At 44.7% G+C, this 19,856-nt stretch overlaps 1 protein-coding gene across 3 annotated transcripts in view; it reads right to left on the minus strand.

Moving 5' to 3' along the window:
* LOC147678958 (allantoinase, mitochondrial-like) overlaps positions 1–19,856 on the minus strand; it is a 394,121-nt gene that overhangs the window by 90,463 nt on the left and 283,802 nt on the right. For all 3 annotated transcript variants that reach the window (XM_086942692.1, XM_086942694.1, XM_086942693.1), the window contains one exon: positions 18,245–18,383. In XM_086942692.1, coding sequence (XP_086798818.1) covers positions 18,245–18,383 — 139 coding nt within the window. The remainder of the gene's footprint in view (positions 1–18,244; positions 18,384–19,856) is intronic.

Consider the following 19,856-nt stretch of genomic DNA (forward strand, 5'->3'; position numbering starts at 1 on the left):
TGTACCCCCTACAATGTCCAAGTCCATTCTTAGAAATTGTAAGTGCAGTAAAGCCATAAAGAGTATATGGTCTTGGAGTTGGTCATTACAAACTCCACAACATCATAAAGGCTTTACTGACACCTGGAAAGTTTGGTATCAAACTTCTCAGCACATTAAACCCACACGGATGCCAGTGTGTGATTTAATTAAAAATGTACTCAAAGGGCATCTTAGAGGTGCCCCCTGAAAAAAGACCAGCCCGGGTGTGGTTACTGAATGCCTACCGCATTTGCCACCAGCAGACAGGTTTTGGACACCTGGGTAGAGGGCCTCTGCTTTCTGGGTCCAGACACAAAGCCCATCCTGGGCAGAGTTGTCATGCCTACTCCCCCAGGATGGGCTGGGTCCATGAAGGCTAAGCTTCAAAGGCCTGCCACCTTTGTGAGCTGTCCCTACCTTGTGCTGCCCCCAGCAATTGGCTCTCATCGGTCTGGCCTTCACTTTGGGCGGGAGAATTGATGGGAAAACCAAGTGAGGAAGAGAGGTGGGCCCATCTATGCCAACTCCACCCCTCAGGTAGGGGAAGTGAGGTGAAGCACATATCTTGGTCCCCTCCATCTTGAAGATGCTTGGACACAGCCAATTCGAGAGACGCTCATGGACCCTCCCTCAGGAGGGTGGCATACTAGGGGGTTGTACTTACCCCTAGGAAGAAACCCATTGGTCATGACCTACACACACCTGTAACACTCCTCAATTTATCATTTAAAGGTGATCCTGAACCTTGCCTCCTCAGATTCAAGGAAGGAAGAGTATGGCACCAACTGCTTTGGCCTCAGCCCTATCGGCCTGTCCCGACTTTGACCTGCTCACAGGGAAATCCCACCATGTCCGGCAGCCAGCCAGAATCAAGAAGACCTGCTCTGCATTCATCTGGGATGCTCTGGCTCCCATGAGCACCGTATTTGCACAACAAAGACCCCAACACAGAACCTAGATCTAGGCGGCTCTGCCCGAGTTCAAGTGATCCAACACCATGAGGAGGCCTTCCCAGTGACCCTGACCTGGGATCTGGTGATCCCTGACTACCTTGAGCTTCAGACCGATGCCTGCTGCCTCTACCTGTAGGGTCCCCCCAAATGGAGCTGGTTTGAAGATCCGATGCCTAACAACACTCCTGCACCCCATGTTCTACAGTCTTGGCCAGCCCAACAAACTGTGTCCAGGCTTCCCCTTAAGAACCCAACGTACCTCTCCTGCCGGTGGTTACCTTCAGTGAACCTCCCTGCCTGACCCTGCATCATTTTCTTCAAACTTGAGATCTAGATTGAAAACCACAGGGCTTCTGTGGTCTTTTTGGCACTCTGCATCCGGCTGCCCCATGCCGCTGGTGATGAAGCTCCTGTTCTGCTTGTTGGCCCCTGCAGTGCTTCTCCTAACTACAGGAGCTTTGCTCCCACACCTGAGTGGATTGCTCGTAAGCAGCCCTTGACTGAAGACCCCCTTAGCCCTATTGGCTAACATTAGCCCCCTTGCACATTGCAGATGGTGGTGCAATTTGAGTGCCTACTTGAACCTTGGGGAAACTTGGTTCTAACCCCCCAAAACTCTTCTAGCAGATCGGTTACTTACCTGCAAACCGATAACCTTCTTTGATCCCATAGGAACCAATGCTATGATTTTTATTCCTAAAATGTTCTGTGTTGAACTGTTCTTGTATAAAAGAAAAGTAACTGTGCTTTAAACCAAAAATGGCCATATTACCGGTCTCTTGTAAGACCCAGTGTGAGATATCTCAGCATATCACCCAAGAACTCAAAGTAACTAAAAAGTAATCTTAAGGTAATCAAAAGTAATTGCTATGTATTCTAAACCATTTAAAGGCAAATACAAACCTACAACCTGCAATTATTCCAATTCCATTCACAATTGCATTTCCTTGTAAAGATTTGTATTTGAAAGTATATTCTACTTGCCTGTACCAAGTCCTGCTAGTTTCTAGAAATTAAAACATAAGTATACATTTTCTATGCTTTCCAAATTGGTCTGGATTCTGTCTCTAAGTGCGTGCCTTCAGTCTTGATTGAGTGAATACAATAAATGCTTAACACACCCTCCAGAAAAGCCTAACTGCTCAACCACACTACCACAAAAAGAGCACTTAGTGATTATCTAATTTAGCCTCTGGTATACCTCTGGGGATCCCTTAGATTTTGTGAACACTATACCTTACTTTGGTATAGCATATGCAAAGTCATCTCTCTACATTGAGGGTTTAGTGATGGGATCTATGATTTTGCTTTTGTTGGAATGACTTAGTCAACACCTGATCACATGACAAGAATCCAACACTTGACTTCAGTACAACTCATTTTTTGAAGTGACTATTTTTCAAATTTCTAAAAGTCTTGTTAAGGCCTTGGATTAAGTCCCCGTAGTATTTTGTAGAACCCTTAAAACTCATTGAAGTTAGGGGGGGAAGTACTTGGAACGTTTTGTGTAGGTCTTCTAAAAAGAACTCACCTTTAATAACATAATGAGCAATCCAAGGAAAATGGCTGAGGAGTTCAACCTCATCCCTTACTCCAGCCTAGACATTAGAGAGTAAAGGCTTCTCTGTAAAGCTAAAAAACTAAGAACTGGGTCCAACCCTACCAGAGCAGAACTCCTGGAGTTTCTGGCAGGGCATGTAAGGACTACCCAACTACTGAAAGAGAAGATATCCAGGCAGGTGTGGGACAGTAGTAAGGATGATGAGGTCTTAAACCTACCACCTAAACTACCTAGGGACGAGGGGGACTTTGTGACCTACCCCTTCAGACCAAGGAGTACAGGGTCTAGATCAAACAGAGGTAGGGCTGAATCTATACTAGACAGTGGGGACAATTTCACTAAGGAGGACCACCTTTTAGCAAGGATGGCCAGAAGACTACAGCTAGAGACTAGGCTCCTAGCTCTAGAAAAAGAACGAGCAGACGTGGCAGCAATTTAAAGAACAGAGAGAAGGAAGGGTCTCATGGCCCGAAAATCCCCAAAGGGGTTGTCCCTAACTTTGAGTAGGGTGACAATATCACCAAATGGTTCATAGGCTTTGCAAGGACTTGTGTAGCCAGGCAAGGGAGGATGACTCACTGGGGACACTCCTTTGGAAACTGATCACTCGTAAGTGCAGGGACATATTAATTACCTTTACTGCGGCAGAAGCTGAGTCTTATGAACTCATGAAGGGTACCGTGATTGAGGGATTTGGACTCACAACTGAGGAGTATAGAATTAAATTTCAGAGGAGTTCAGAAATCCTAGAGTCAGTCCTGGGTGGAGTTTGTAGACTACTCAGTAAAAACACTAGGTGACTGGTTGACTGAAAGTTAAGTGCAGGATTATGAGGGATTTTTTAATTTGTTTAGGAAGAATCCCATTTTAAGTAACTGCATCAGTGTCTGGTAGACCTAGGTCCAATTTTGCCCTAAGAATTGGGAAAGAAGGTGGACCCCTGGCTCAAGACAAGGGTGACAAAGACAATCACTGGAGGTGATCAAAAGAAAGGGGTTACAAAGCCTCCCCAGGGTAAAGAGGGTGAGAAGCTCAAAGATAAAACACAAGTCTTCTAAAGGCCCACAAGATCCTGTTCAGGGGGGTGGCAAGAATTCTTCCCAGGAAAACCTATATCCTGCTAAGGCATGGTATTTCCACTGTAACAAGAAGGGACACCGAACTGGAGATCCTGCCTTTCCCAACAAGAATGCCCCTAGTCACCGCCCCCATGTCTCTACTGGTGTAGCAAATCTCCACATGGGATCAACAGTGTACCCAGATAAAATCAGAGCCCACACTGAGGCTGTTCTAGTTTCTGAAGGGGAGGGAGGGTTAGCCACTTTGGTTTTCTGGTCCCTAATTTAAAAAAAGATACCTGCTATAAACCTTAGTGAATGGGACTATGGTAGAAGCCCCGAGGGATACATGTACCATTGTCACCATGGTGAGAGACATACAGTTTCCCCAGAGCAGTACCTGACTGGAAAAACCTATCCAGTTACTAATGCTGACAGGGTCACTACTAACCAAGCCATGGCTACGGTGACATTAGACTGGGGAGGGATTCACCTGTCTGCTTGGAAATGATCTGGAGACTTCAGCATGGGCTGAGGTAGAAAGAAAGACGCATGCAGCCATGCTGCAAATTCATGAGGTAGTGAGTGTGACAACAAGAGCACCATGCCTAGTACTGGGTGAAAAAGAGGAGTTTGAGCCTGAAATGATGGTCCAACCTCCCAAGGGAAAATGTAGGAAGATTGGTGAAAGCTTCCACACAGTAAAAGGATCAGGACCCCTCTCCTCAGGGAGAGGACTAGCCAGTCCCAGAGGGAACTGAGCTCATGGAAATTGGTTGATAAGTAGCAGTTACACACACAAGTGTAACTGTCCCCTTGGGCACTGGTGTTTAGCTGACCAAGAAATTCAGCCCTTTCATAAATTATATGATTTCATTCCGTTGATTGTTAACATTCAATTTTATTTCATTGAATGTGTAAGTCTTTACTTGTTCATATTGATGTTATTCAAATTTCATCCAAGGAAAATAATATATATCCAATGCATTTCGGTGGGGAACCACCTTCATCAGGGATCCATCTACAAATAACAAACATTACATTCTGAGCATACATCTATGCATGATTATCAGTCTTATTTAAACATTTTCAACACTTCATGCAGTAACCCGGCTATGTTCTCAATCATTTCACTATGCCCCATGTTACTTGGTCAAGCCTGACAATGCTAATACATTTCGTTATTGAAAACTATGTTTTCCACGATGAACTGGTCATTACAAAAACACGCTTATGTTTTAATACACAATGCTGTAAAAGTACCATTATAAACAATGTGCTTCTTACAATTTATGAGCTCCTTACGATCGAGTTATATGCGCCTGACAGTTGTGCAATATTGTTAACCAAGACCCCCTTTCTATTAACCGTCCTAACTTCTGTACTACCCTTGGCGGGTTTTCGTTCTCATGGAAATTGAACCTTACGAGTTAGAGCTCTAGGGCCCAGGGGGACCCCCTAGGGAACAGCTATGCCTTGATCAGCATAGGAGCCTGAGGCAGCAGGCTGCTGCATAGGAGCAGGGAGATGTCAGTGGCTCCCACAGTGTCTATTGGGAGGAAAGGCTCCTTTACACTGAGGCCAGAGACCCTAAACCTGGTGCCAACAGGAGCGTGGTAGTGCCGCAGTTGTATAGAAAACTTCTACTCACATTGGCCCATGACATCCCCCTAGCTGAACATCTGGCCCACACAAAAACGTGGGAAAAAGTTGAGAGCCACTTTTAGTGGCCACAGATGTCCCAAAAAGTGTTGGGTTTTGTAAGCGAATGTGTCACTTGTCAAGCTAGTGTCAAAACAGGTGGATACCCAAAGCCCTCTTAATTCTGCTACCAGTGGTTGGTATTCCCTTTGAAAGGGTAGGTGTGGATGTAGTGGGTCCACTTAAACCTCCCACAGCCTCAGGAACTAAATACATACAGGTAATAGTGGATCAAGCTACCAGGTATCCTGAAGCCATTCCCCTTATGTCTACTACAGCCCCTGGTGTAGCCAAGGCCCTCATTGTTGTCTTAACCAGGGTAGGGTTTCCTAAGTAAGTAGTTTCAGACTGAGGTTCCAACTTCATGTCAGCATACTTGAAACACAGGTGGAATGAGTGTGGAGTGTTCTATAAGTTCACAACACCTTATCACCCACAAACCAATGGATTTGTTGAAAGATTCACCAAGACATCAAAAAGGTATGATAATGGGTCTCCATGAAAAAACTCAAAAGGGGATGGTATGTGCTGTTACCCTGCCTGCTTTATGCCTACAGAGAGGTGCCTCAGAAGGGAGTAGGGGTTTCACCCTTTGAACTTCTGTTTGGCCACCCTGTAAGGGGACCACTCTCTCTTGTGAGGGAAGGATGGGAGAAACCCCATCATGTACTAAAACAAGAAGTGGTGGACTATGTACAAGGATTTTGTTCCAGGGTGGCAGAGTACATGCAGAAAGCATCCAAAAATCTTGAGGCCAGCCTAGAGCTCCAGAAACTCTTGTATGACCAGAAAGCTGTACTGATGGAGTTTAAACCAGGGCTGCAGGTGTGGGTTTTGGAGTCTGGTGGCACCAAGGGCTTTCCAGGGCAAAGGAGTGGCCCTTACCCTATCCTAGAAAAGAAGAGTGAGGTCACCTACTTTGTAGATGTGGGCATTAGCAGGTCCCCCAAAAGGGTGATAAATGCGAACCGACTGGAACTCTTCTGTGACAGCGTTGATGTAACCATGTGGAACCACTCCCGGACCTATTCTCTTACAGCCCCTTGATGGGTGAGTGGATAAAGTTGTCTATTCAGACACCCTCTCTGCCCAACAGCTGGCTGATTGGCGACAGGTTCTGCAACAGTATGCACAGCTCTTCTCCTTATTTATTTATAAAGTTTTTTATAGCACAAACATGACCCAAGTAGGTTTCAGAGCCATTCACACAAGAACAAGGATAACAGAGAGGGAGACAAGTCGGTAAATCAACAATCTGACCGTGCAGGATAAACGAGTAAACAAGAGTACCGAAGTATCGGAACACCGCATAAATACAGTAAATGAGCATACGTGTGAAGAGGGAGCCTCAGAGCATTGTTTCAGTGGGGAGTAGGTACATTTCAAGTGCAGAGAGTATGCATAAGAAGTGCTTTGACTTCTTTTTTACAAGAGGTTGTGGAGAGATTCAGTCTGGTTTCCAGAGGCAAGGCATTCCAGATTCTAGGGGCAATACCGGAGAAGGCTCAGTTATAGGTTTTCTTTCTTTGAAATGTTTGTGGTTTCAGCAGAAAAGTGCTACAACTCCTCAAAGATCTGCAACCACAGAGAATTCCTGTTTCCGGGCGATGTGCAGAGGAGTGTTAAGGTGAAGGACTTTGTGGGTCATGCAAGCAATTTTAGGATGAATTCTAGCCTCAAAAGGAAGCCAGTTTAGAGATTTTAAATCCAGTGTGATGTGGTTATTTCTTTTGGATCCTGTGATGATCCAAGCCATTGAGTTCAAAGAGGCCCTAAACGGTGCAAACTTGTTGCTCAGAAGACCACAGACTGTTGTACTCCCATACTCCAATCTGGAGATGACTAGCACTTGAACAGCAGACTTGAAGTCTTCTGGAGGAAAGAAGGGTTATATCTTTCTTAGTAAGCTCATTTGGAAGTTCGCCCCTTTGGTGACAGCACTGATGTGCTCCTCCTTCACGTTCAGGGCCTTATCAAGTATCATTCAGAGACATCTGGTAGAGTCGATGATGTTTGGAACATAGTTGAGAGCCGTAAGTTGTTTCATGCATTCAATGACAATAGGCACCTGTTTGGGAGAAGAGATAAGGAGGAGGTTAGCTTGGGATGGTTGGAAGTCAGTCATTGTTGGGTTTTGAATAGGACTGAATTGAGCGAATTGTTATCTTGGGGGAGGAGATTTTCAAGTACAATTTGGTATCATCAACGTACATGTGATAGAGTATATTAGATTGTTTTAAGCATTTGCATTAGGGGCTCCATGACATGGTTGGAGAGTGTGTGAGAGCGAGGACCCTTGTGGGACCCCCAAAGTGATCAGAGTAGAGTTGGAGAGGGCGTGATTGACTTGAATTCTTTGCATCTGTTGTGAAGAAATAAAGCAGAAGTAGTTTAACACTGATCCTGAGAGACTCATCCTGCATTCCAGTATATCCAGGAGGTTGTCATGTTTGATTATCAAAAGCCGACGAAAGGTCAGGGAGGATTAGAAGGCAAGCTTCGTTCTGATCCAGCATTTTTAGAGCATCATCCATTATGTGGGTAATGGGCGTTTCATTGCTTAGACCCTGGCGAAAGTCCGATTGGAATTGATCAAAAAGCTGGAATTGATCAATGTGGCTACAAAGTTTGACATGGACACATTTCTCTAGGAGCTTTGATAGAGTAGGAATGTTAGCGATTAGACGGAAGTTGTTATGGTTGTCTTGCTCAGCAGTAGATCTTTTAAGAATGGGTGTAACATGGCCAGGCTTCCGACAATCAGGAACCACACCTTGCTGTAGAGAGCCATTTACAATCTTGGTCCAAATTGGAACTAGGGACCTCTTCATTCTTATTAAAGAAACTGGGGGGTAAAGGGTCATTGAAGTGGTTGGAGGGTTCAAGTATAGGAAGTATTTTTAGTATGGAGATTTTGTCAAAGGGTGTGAAAAGGCTCCAGGAGGCACTATTTTGGGGAGTGTACCCTGGAGCAGGGGGTGACTGGGGGAGGGAGGGGATGAGGGGTAGCTAGGCATGGGCCGGCTTGTTCATCGATGTCAGATCAGTTTAAATCTTATCCATCTTTCCAAGGAAGAAGTCCGCAAAATCATCACAATTTGGTTGTATAATGGAGGCCGTTGGTGAAAGAATGAGAAGACTGTTGGATTGGAGTTTAATTCAAAAAGCTTTTATGGCCTGTTTCTGGCTTTATCTAGCTGGCTTCTGAAGAAGTTCGCTTTAGAACTTCTAATATGTTTATTATAAGAGCTCCTCCTAGATCTCAGGAGCATAAGGCGTTCAAGAGACGGCGAGTATCTCCAGGATCGTTCGGCTAGTCTCAGATTGAATCTGTAATTAACCTCTCGTTGAACTAAGGTTTGCAGTCTTTGATGGACCTTCTTTTTAGTTATAAGGGGGCAATAGTGACTAGAATGTTCAATATGGAGTTGGTGTAATGCTCAGTGAGGTCAGGGACCCAATACATGTGAGTAGGAGGAAGCAAGGTCATGTTGCTAAGGGGTATCATGTCATTCAGGTCTGCATTTCGAAGTTGAGATTTTAACTTAGTCCAAGGTTCCATGATGTGGAAGGAGGTGTAGTGAGGATCAGTCCAATCACCCAGGACAATCGAGTCAAGTTGAATGAAGTTGGGTTTAGCAATAATAAGTTCCAGTAAAGAGCTCAAGTTGTGAGTGGGGCTGTCACATACTAGAATCATGTTAAGGTCTACTAGAAAAGTTTAGCGGCTATTCACTGCAGGGTCAATAATGTCATTCCAGTGAAGACTGTAATCACAAAGAAGATTTGCCAAAAAGTCATTAGCCAACTCCGAGGTGATGATATTAAGCTTTTGTAGGTCAGCCCTAAGTAGTTGAAGATCCCGCAAGATACAGAGCTAAGCAAGAAGCGGGGACAAGGTAATGCTCAGAAGAGAAGGCATGTATCCGGGAAGCACAATAGTGAGGAGGGAGATTTGATAGTGGACTTCAGATGCTGCTGGTCTGTGCGATCCAGAGAAGGGGAGGTTGAGTTGGAAAGATAAATATGCTTGCTAGGGAGTGATGCGAGACTCCTGAGCCGATTACTAAGTGATGCTAGGGTTGTATCAGTACTAGTGTAGCTAGGGAAAATGGGTTCAGAATTCATGGAGGTCACCTTGTGAGCCATGGGACGTGTGGAGCACATATTAGTAGTGAGTAGGCAGGGACTAGCACAGGATGTAGGTGTATGTGTAGTGGCAGAGGAAGAGGGCAAACCATTGCTATGACTGCCAAGATTAGGGGGCTGGGCATTGAGCTTGATAAGATCACTTATGATCATGTGAGAGTCGGATCCCGCTGGCAGAGAAGGGGAGATAGGAAAGTGGGAGCTGCTTGGAGTGAAGGTGCTGAGGAGGGAGCGGGGAGGGGTGAAAATGTGGGAGGGACTATGTAACGGGCTCACTTGGGCGATCTGTGAGAGGGATGAGGGGCTAAGCCACCTACTTGCAGTATTGAGATCGCTTTTAGTAATAGACTTCCTGATGTTGTAAAACATTTCTTCAAAAGTACCTAAATGACGGTCAGCAGCTTGGATGAGGATTATCCCATTGTTATAAAGGTGATGGAAGTGTCAGCATTGAAAATGGGAGAGGGGATTACCAAAGGCCTTAGTCTGTGTGCAAATGTTTTGGAGGAAGAGATCATGAGTAGCAAATGGAATGCTTTCCTCCATTTAGCTCTTCTCTTCGAGTAGAAGATGAGATCATTAATTATAGAAAACCTTTTAAGGCAGAAGTAGGGATCAGAGATTAAGGTTTGTGGATAAGATTTAAGAATTCTGTGTTTGAGGCATTTCGATGAATTTTTTGTTAGGTTAGGTGGCTATTTAATTTTAAAAGATTTGAGGCCCAGTGGCTCCAGCTTGGCATCAAGTGACCTAAGTGGGGTGGCATCCATGATTAAGAGAAACAGAGGTGCTCAGAGTAGGCGAAGATGTAGGCGAGCGAAGTTGACATCTCACCCAGATTAACTAGATGGGAGTGCGATCAACTACTGTTGAATTGTACCTTAATGCAGCAACATACCTCGTAGCAAAAAAAAGACGCTACAACATATTAGACACTATCAGTGGCGATAAAGTGTCCAGGTGGAACACTCTTCACAAGAGAGGGAGGGACTGAAGTATGGTCATTATAGCGAACGGAGACCAAATAACCCCTTGTCAGACCTAGTGGTGTACCCATAATGTGGACACTGGGGACCGCTTGCCTGTTAATAGTAAAATCTATTGCCATTCTTACCAAGTTAAGGAAAGCATCAAGGCTGAGGTCAGCAATTTGATGGAGTTCGGGGTCATTGAGCCTTTTGAGAAATCCAGGGTCAGCCAAGTGGTCCTAGTTCCCAAGCCTCATCCACAGGGTGGAAAGAGAGAAATTAGGTTATGTGTGGACTACAGAGGCCTCATTGCTGTAACCAAGATAGATTCACAGCTGATTCCCAGAGCTGATGAATTGATAGATAAGTTACGGGCTGCACAATGTCTCAGTACCTTTAACTTGACTGCAGGGTACTGGCAGATTGGCATTGCCCTTGTAGCAAAAGAAAATACAGCATTCTCCACCCCTGATGGGCACTTCCAGTGTACTGTAATGCGCTTTGGTCTAAGGAATGCCCCTGCCACCTTCCAAAAGTTGGTGAATGAAGTCTTTGTTGGGGTGTAAGGCTTTAGTGCAGCTTATCTTGATGATATTGCTGTGTTTAGCTCTTCCTGGTGGGATCACAGGGTCAACCTGTGGAAGATTTCACTGACTCTGCAAACTGCAGGCCTAACATTTGAGGCATTCAATTGCCAGATACGGCAGGGAACTGTTGTATACTTGGGCCACCTAGTAGGTAGAGGCCGAATTCCACCACTCCAGCCCAAAATGCAGACAATTCTGGATTGTGAAGCTCCAACTACCCAGATACAAAGTCAGGGGATTCCTTGGCTTGATGGGTATTACAGGAGGTTTGTGAAGGAACATGGATCCATTGTGACACCCCTCACAGAACTTACCTCCAACAAGATGCTCAAGAAAGTGAACTGGGAAAAAACCTTTGACACCCTAAAAGAGGCAATGTGCTCAGCACCTCTTCTCAAGGCTCCAGATTACAAGAAGCTAAGCTGATGCAGCTGAGCTAGAAATAGGAGCTGTCCTATCCCAGACCAATGATTATGGACAAGACCAACCTGTTGCCTTCTTAAGCAGAAGGCTACTCCCCAGAGAGAAGCGCAGGAGTGTCACTGAGAGGGAAGCCTTTGCTCTGGTCTGGTCCCAGAGGAAGCTGAAACCATACCTGTTTGGTACTCACTTCCTAGTTCAAATTGACCAAAGTCCTCTCAGATGGCTAATGCAAATGAAAGGTTTTGAGTTGGTCCCTCATCCAACAGGGAATGGATGTTACAGTGAAACATAGACCTGGGACTGCCCATGCCAATGCAGGTGGCCTTTCTTGAGTTTTCCACTTAGACAAAAAAAACTCTCTTGTGACAGTTTATAATCATCCTCTTTCATTTGGGGTGGGGGGAGTTTGTGTTGGAAAGTACCCTTTTGGCATGGTTATCCCCACTTAATGCCTGACACTTGATGCCCTTTGACTTGATGTGTCCTGGGTCCCTGCCAATCAGGTTCCAGGGCCTGAGTTCCTTCCCAAAGCTGTACCTTTGTACCCAAAATTGGCACCACTCTGGCCACACATAAGCCAAGAGCACTGTGACTAGGGAAGGCCTCTAAGGGATGCAGCACATATTGTGTCACCCTTAGGGGCCCTGCACATTAAAATCCATTGCAGGCTGCATGTTTTGGTTCAGAGAAAAGTGAAGAGTCGACATGGTAAACATCCCTGTGTGCCATGCCTCAAACCCACTGCCTGTAGCCTAGGTAATTCATCCTCTAGCAGGGTGCGCTAGATCACAGATGAGGGTACAGTTGCAAGAGCACTGTACCCCTACAGGGTCTAAGTCCATTCTTGGACATTGTAAGTACAGTAAAGCCATAAAGAGTATATGGTCTGGGAGTTGGTCATAACGAACTCCACAGCTCCGTAATGGCTTTACTGAAACCAGGGAAGTTTGGTAGAAAAACTCTCAGCACATTAAACCTACATTGATGGCAGTGTGGGATTTATTGTAAAATGCACTCAGAGGACCTCCTAAGAGATACCCTGCCATTTGCCACCACCAGACAGGTTTCTGAACCTCTGGGTAGTGGGCCTCCGCTCTCTGTGTCCAGAAACAAAGCCCATCCTGGGCAGAGGTGTCATACCTCCTCCCCGAGGATGGGCTGGGTCCATGAAGAGGAAGTTTCAAAGGCCTGCCACCTTTGTGAACTGTCCCTGCCTTTTGCTGTCCCCCAGCAACTGGGTCCCACCGGTTCTGACCCCCACTTTGGACGGGAGAATTGGTGGCAAAACCAAGTGAGGAAGGGAGGTGTGCCCATCTTTGCAAACCCCAAACCTCAGGTTACAGGAGCAGGCCCAGCTTACAGAAACCAGGAGACTTCAATCAAAAAAACACATTTGTTAACACAGTTTTGGAATTAACTGAGAGATGGTCCATTTTACTTATGTTTGTGCTTTCTACCCCAAGGTGAATAAGATGGACTAGGCTGACAACTGTGTAAGTTAAAAAAACTTGCAGATATGGGTTATCTGTTGTTTAAACTGGTAGCATCCAATTGAGACCCTTTTGATTGTTGCTTGTCTGTGACTACGAAAGCCTACGATGGTTATGGAGGCTTTTGTGCTGTTGGGGTAAATACAACCAAAGGTTTATTAATAAAACATATAAGAGGTACCTGCTGCCCCTAATTCCTGGTTCAATCAAACATATTCTACTGCCACAAACAGACTATGGCAGGCCCTACAAAGTTAGCCCAGAGACAAGGCATTGATAACTGAGTGTAGGCAGGTTTATAAGCAATCTCGTAAACAACAGCAAATAAAAACTGCAGTCCAAGGCCTGGGATGATTTGGTGCTTTCTTGCAAATCAAGAGACCCTATTTTATTTTGGAAAGTGGTAAACTCTACCAAGTATTCAAAAGAAAATCCATTTGAATTGGCTGTTTCAATTCTCAGTGAGAGCTGATTAAATCATATTGCTAAAATATACAACTCACCTGGAGAAGGGGATGTTGTGCATCCAGATGATCTTTTGAACTATCCTTTATCAGTATTGTTTATATTACAGAAATCCAAATGGCTATCTTGAGAAGCCCCTCTAATAAAGCCCCAGGCCTGATAAGATCTTAATGGACGGCCAACGAATGGAGGAAAAGAAGGCTTTGAGTGCCAGCCAATTTACTTGCAGCTCTAGCACGTTGATATGAAGTACCTGCTTTTCTGGAGACCAGAAACCCCTGGTCATCCAAATAGGCTTCTCACCAGAGTGGCAGCATCCTTCATTACTGTTGCCATGGCTACAGGGGGACAGAAGGACTTCTGGCAGAGAAGGTTCTCTCACACCAGACAAGATCTGCTCCAGCATTCTGGGAGACCACCATGGTGTCCAATAGATCTCCCCTAATAGGGAACCACGTCTTGCGAAGGCACCACTGCAGAGCCCCTATGTGCCAATGAGCAGGATTGACTATGAGAATACAGCAAGCTACCAGACCTTACAGGTGCAAGATGATCTGGACAGGAACTCGCCCACCTTCCAGAAAGGATGGCACCACTGTATAGCTCGAATTATTTAAGAAAAAGAAAATGCACGGGGAAAGGAGTGTCCATAACTGCCCTTATGAACAGGACTCCAGGTGAGATTTGGTCATGTTGATAGAAAATGCCAGGTTGATCAGCAAAGCTGCTAAAGACTGCAGATGGCTTGTCACCACCTCTGGCAACTATGATTTAATCAGCCAGCCACCCAGGTGTGGGAACATCAAGATCCCCAAACGTCTGAGATGTGCCACAACCATTGCCATCACCTTGGTAAACCCTGAGGTGTTGATGTCATTCCTATTGGAAATACCACAAATAGGTAATGGGCGGAACTCACTACACGCTGCAAGTTCTTCTGATGCGACTGAATGATCGGAACATGAAAGTACACGTTCTGCAAATTGCTTAAGACCAACCAGTCTCCCGCTCCCAGCACCAACAGGAACTGTGCAAGACGTAATGTCTTGAACTTACCTTCCTGGGGATCCTGAGGTCTAGGAGTGATTGCAGACCTCCATCCTGCTTGGGAACAAGAAAGCATTACTAGAAGCATCCTTGCCCAATGCCCTGCTCTAGAGACAACTTCACTGCTCCTTTTAAAAGCAATATGGCCAACTCCTGCTGTAAGATGGAGTGGCGATCTTGGAAGAGGGAAGAAGGATGGGGAAGAATGAGAAGGGGGCAATAGGAAGGGTTGAGTATACTCTCTTTCCACTATCTGCAGAACCCACTGCTCGTTACGGTCAGCAGAATCCAGTCCTAATTTAATTATTCCCAAAAGGCATCATGGCTGTCCCTAACAACTCCTGAAGAGTAAACCTCAAGGTCATCTGGAACATGAGGGACAAGTAGCCGGATCACATCCCACAGGGTATGTGAATATTTGGCCAAGAGGTACGAAGCAATTAAGGATTTCTACGGGCCCGATTCACAAAAGTAATCTGAGACAAAATCCTAACTTTACGAATTTCGGTATCCACAAAAGGCATTTAGGAGTAGTAAAGTCCTAACTTTACTATTCCTAAATGCCTTTTGTGAATACCGAAAGTCGTAAAGTTAGGATTTTGTCTCAGATTACTTTTGTGAATCAGGCCCTACATGTTACTGCAGACAGAAAAGGCTTTCTTGCTCCGAGTCTCCAGGGGCTTAGACTCTGTCCAGACAGGGTGGTTTGGAATGTTCAGACACCAGCCTGAAAGTACAAGAAGCTTGGATCACCAAGCTTTCTGGAGAAGTGTGCAGACAAGAAGTAGAGATCCTCAGGGGCTGGGCTATAACGTCTTACCACCAGTCTATTCACTGTTGGGGCAAAAGTGGGTTACTCGCATGCAGCAAGTATTAGGTCCGTCAAAGTGTCACTGAAGGAGAGCAACAACTCATAAGAAGCGGCAAAGTGCTACAGTACTTCCATCAACACATTTGTGTTTGTGCGGATGAAGGCGAGGGTAGTTTCAAAACCTCAGCCTGTCTCCTCAACACTTAGTGAAAGGATGTAACTTCCAAAGGAGGAGTCCCCAAAGGGATCTCCATTTCCTACTACAGTGAGATATCCAGGTCACCGGCAGAAGTGAGACCATCAAACACCACAGCTGGGTTAATGGGATCCTGGTCCAGCCGCAGAATAATCCTGGAAATCAACATCTGCTCCAGAGGGGTCATAACAAGCGTATCCATAGAAGAGAGCATCTTCTTGATGGGTCCTCTCCTCCATCAGCAGTCTCTCGGCCTCCCTCCTAGATCAATGCCCCTTTAAAGGGTGATTTGGCTTTAAGTCTGTAGGAGACAGTGGGGGCCAAGAAGGTGGGGAACAGCATAAAAGGCGTCAGAGGTGGAGCCATTTGTGGCACCATTGATGAGGGCAGCAGCGCTTATTTCTGGACCGGCATAAGGGCTGAGGGCAGCAGCCTCGAAGACTGAATGATCAATACCAAATGACACTGGCATGGACATAAAGGGGAAGAACATGGGCATGCTACATGGCTCCATTGGGCCAGAAGCAGCACTGGAGTTGGCCGCCTCTGGGGAGGAGGTGCCAAACATGGTGTTAAGGAACACAACTGGGTCTATGGTTGGAGCCGGAAAGTTGGGGTAGGCGGCCTCAGCACTGAAGGTGGCTTGGGCAGGAACACATCAACCAGTTTGACTCTGGAGTCAGAGCTGAAGAAGAATCGGCATGGAGTACTCTAAAGACACCAACACCGGCCAATGAATGAAGTTCCTTTAGGGGGGGAACACCCTTCACCACGCAACCATTACAACGCATAATGGTCGCATCTTGGTTTTCACAACGCAAGTCATTACATTGACTTGCACTGGAGGGCGCTCTAGACTAAGAAATAGTGTGAATTACTATTCCAACACCATCCCTACTGTAGGTAGACTAGAGTTGGAATAGTAATTTACACTATTCCTAAATCCAGCGCCCTCCAACACAAGTCGATGTAACGACTTGCGTTATCAAAACCGCGATGGAAAATACTGCGTTGTGATGGTATGCATGGTATCATCATACATTCGTTTGAGGAGTTTGTCATCATGGGCCCACAAAAGAAAACATTTATTGAATAAGGGTGCATACAAAGGCATGGTTCACGTGACTTGAATTCCTGGTCCGATCTCAGGCCCTCCAGGCAAATAGAGCAAGGGTCGATTACTGACATCTGTTCCTTGATGTTCCACCATGGCCTGAAGCCTGCACACTCACTTTGAGTGAAAACACCCCAGCACTGCCCAAGAAAAAATAGGTCTTCAAGCGTTAAGGCACTCAAACACTCAGACAGCAAGCTCCAGCTGTTTCAAAGGTATGGAAAGAAAGAATTGACATTGTTGTGCTGGAGGGGGAGCTCTCTGGCTTCCGAAGAGACACTGAGGCAGCATCCCATAAAGGCATCAACGAGCTTTGACGTTTTCATATCCAGACTTACATCTGAGAGATTATTGGACAGGTAGAAATCTTCAGGTGGATGGACCCATCAGAACAGATGTTTATAAAAGCCAATCTATGGTACAATATATAAAGGATGGTCAAGAATTCGGCCAATACATCAAGAGAGGGCCACTAAAATGTCACAAAATGCCAGAGTCACACTAAAGCCGCCCGTCCCCCGGTAATGTTCACCCCAGACACACACAAGCACGTGCGGACACACGCATACACACACACGTTCTCTACCGAGATCTCACCTCCTTTTCTTATTGGCTGACACTTAACCAGCGCATCTCCCTCTCTCTCTCTCTCGCTCCCTCTCTCTCTCTCTCTCTCTCTCTCTCGCTCCCTCTCTATCTTTCTCTCTTGCTCCCGCCTCCCTCACTTTCTGTCTCTCATTGTTGCGCACCCAAGCAAAAAGAACTGATGTGAGCTATTGGTTAACGGTATGGCCAGTACAAAACTCATAGTTGTGTGACCTGGAAGGCTTGCTCATTAAAGGCATGCACGAGAAGCGCGTACTGAGGGCATTTAGACTGGGCACATCCTGCATAAAGTTTGGGGAACAGGAACTTCATTTCAAGACATCTCAGCAACACCTTATTGAAGATTGCTGCACTCTTTTCTTCATAAGAACACTTAAAACAGTGGATTTGGGCCACAACAACGTATATTCTCTATCTATAACAAGATCAATAGTTTATGGCTTCAGCTATGGAACTTCGTGCTTGTTCTAGTACACATGATGGATTGGATGAATTAATTAAACCTTTATATTAGTAGAGGTTCTACATATGCGACCCTTAAGAACACATTTATACACAGCGCACATTACAGAAAAATGGGCATAGACTTAAGAAAATGTATGTCTCTGAAGAAGATGGACTTTTGATGGATGGAATATTGCTTGCAAATTATGTAATTACCTGTCAAAGAGTAAGCAATGTCATGTAATGAAAGGTAGACTGCTCCTCTATTCCTTGGCTATGCATTTTTTTAGAGAGTCATGTAAAGGACAGGCAATTAGGTAGTTGTATTTTGAGAAAAGCTATCCACAAGCTTGCCATTACAAACAAGTAGCTTTGATTCCCCGCCCAACTCCCATCCCACTCCCTTGTAAAAGTATGGAGGACCATTGTTCTGATTTTTGTAAGGCAGGTCATGCTTTTTTGGGAAAATTTTGTTTTTTTTTCATTGTCTTGCATGATACCAATTACTGTTCACTCGCATTTTACTAATAATATCCATGTTTAGGACACAATACCTTTTATAAACAGCTGTGAATAGTAGAAACAGGAATCTAAAGTAAAGCTGGTGCAAAAGCTGCAAGCCATGAAATGGTGCTAGTGTTATCACTTACCAAACTGTAAGGAGGCTATTCCACCCCATGCCTTAAGAAAATCACCATCTCTCAGGAGCTTAAGCTCTGGAGTGCAGGGAGAATGGTCAGAAACCACCATATCTATGTGTCCATCACGTAGGGCTGCCCAAAGGTCCTCCTGCAGGAAAGAGAACAATTAGGTAACTCACTCTGAGCCAAAAACTCAATTAAAACAAGTGATCAAGTGCTTCGCCATATAAGTGTTCCCTGGCTGGTGGGACTTTTCAAAGTTTTTAGTTATGTTTGTGCAAGCCGCAGGAATCCCAATCTGTGACACTAAGCTGAAAGACCACCATTCTTCTCAGATCTGCAGTTCTGTGCTCTGATCAACTGTTTCTAGGAGCAATTTAGTTGAACCAACTGAATTAACAACAGAGAAACCCTTAAAAGCAGGACCTGGAAGGTTTGCTCATTAAAGGCATTAAAAGAAGAGCGTACTGCGTGCACAATATGACTGTGTCATATTCTGCATGGTATTTGAGGAACTGGTACCTCATTTTTAGACATTGCTGCTATTCCTTCTCTACTAGTTCTTATTGAAGATTGCTGCACTCTTTTGTTTAAATGGATTATAGGCCACAAAACCTATATACTTTTCTATACTAAGATCTGTATTCCATGACTTCATCTGCATCATGACACTATGAAATAGTGCTGGAACCTTGGATGTCGCTTAACTATATTTGAGAATTGATCACAAAAGGCGTCTAAATAACACATTTATTTGAGCTAAAAGCTCATTTACTATACACACATGCAGATGCGACTGGATATTACTTGCATCATTTAGGTGAATGTCTTCATATATGAAGGAATCGGTTTAAACAGATCTGGGGCACCACTGTGGGCTTCAGATTTGGTTTCTTCTATGCTAACCTGTTTATGGGGTGCCTTAAAAGCAGACTATGACTGGAGTGCTGTGGCTGCCCAGTGGGCAGAAAAGATCTATTTCTGGAGAAAATGTATCAATGCCGTCTTTATGATATGGACAAGGCCTGCAATTGAACTGCTTCGCTTTAATGAATCTTTGAATCAAAACCAATGTAATATACTATCTCACATTCACATCAAATAAAAAAAGACTATCATTATTAGATGTTGAACTATACCATATATACAATTGAATAAATAGAGTGTAGGATATACAGCAAAATCACATCATTTAACTTCTTTATGCATTTAACTAACATCCCAAGATGGAACGTAGAGCGATTCCATGTAGAGAGATGGTTACAGCTAGGAGAAACTGTGGTGCAGATTTCCTACTGTAGATGATATGATACTGAGATTTCAACAAATGAGGTTATGATGAAAATACCAATAATACAACTAAAGACAATATATTTGAGAATTGACAGGAAGACTATACTGAGTGTGAAGGATAGTTATGATAAGCATTTGAATATGTCATGATTATGACTGATTACCAGATACAGTAGCGGGATATCCTTACTCCAGGTCCAGTAGTGCAGTTACAGTGCTTGTTTATAAAAAGGGCATAAAGACATTCCTCAGTGTTTTTACAGGCCACTATTGCTTATCGATTCTATTGTAAAAGTCCTGGGGTGGATGTTATTGGATAGACTTCTGT

This window comes from Lissotriton vulgaris, chromosome 11, assembly GCF_964263255.1.
Source record: "Lissotriton vulgaris chromosome 11, aLisVul1.2, whole genome shotgun sequence".
NCBI classification, from domain to species: Eukaryota; Metazoa; Chordata; class Amphibia; order Caudata; family Salamandridae; genus Lissotriton; species Lissotriton vulgaris.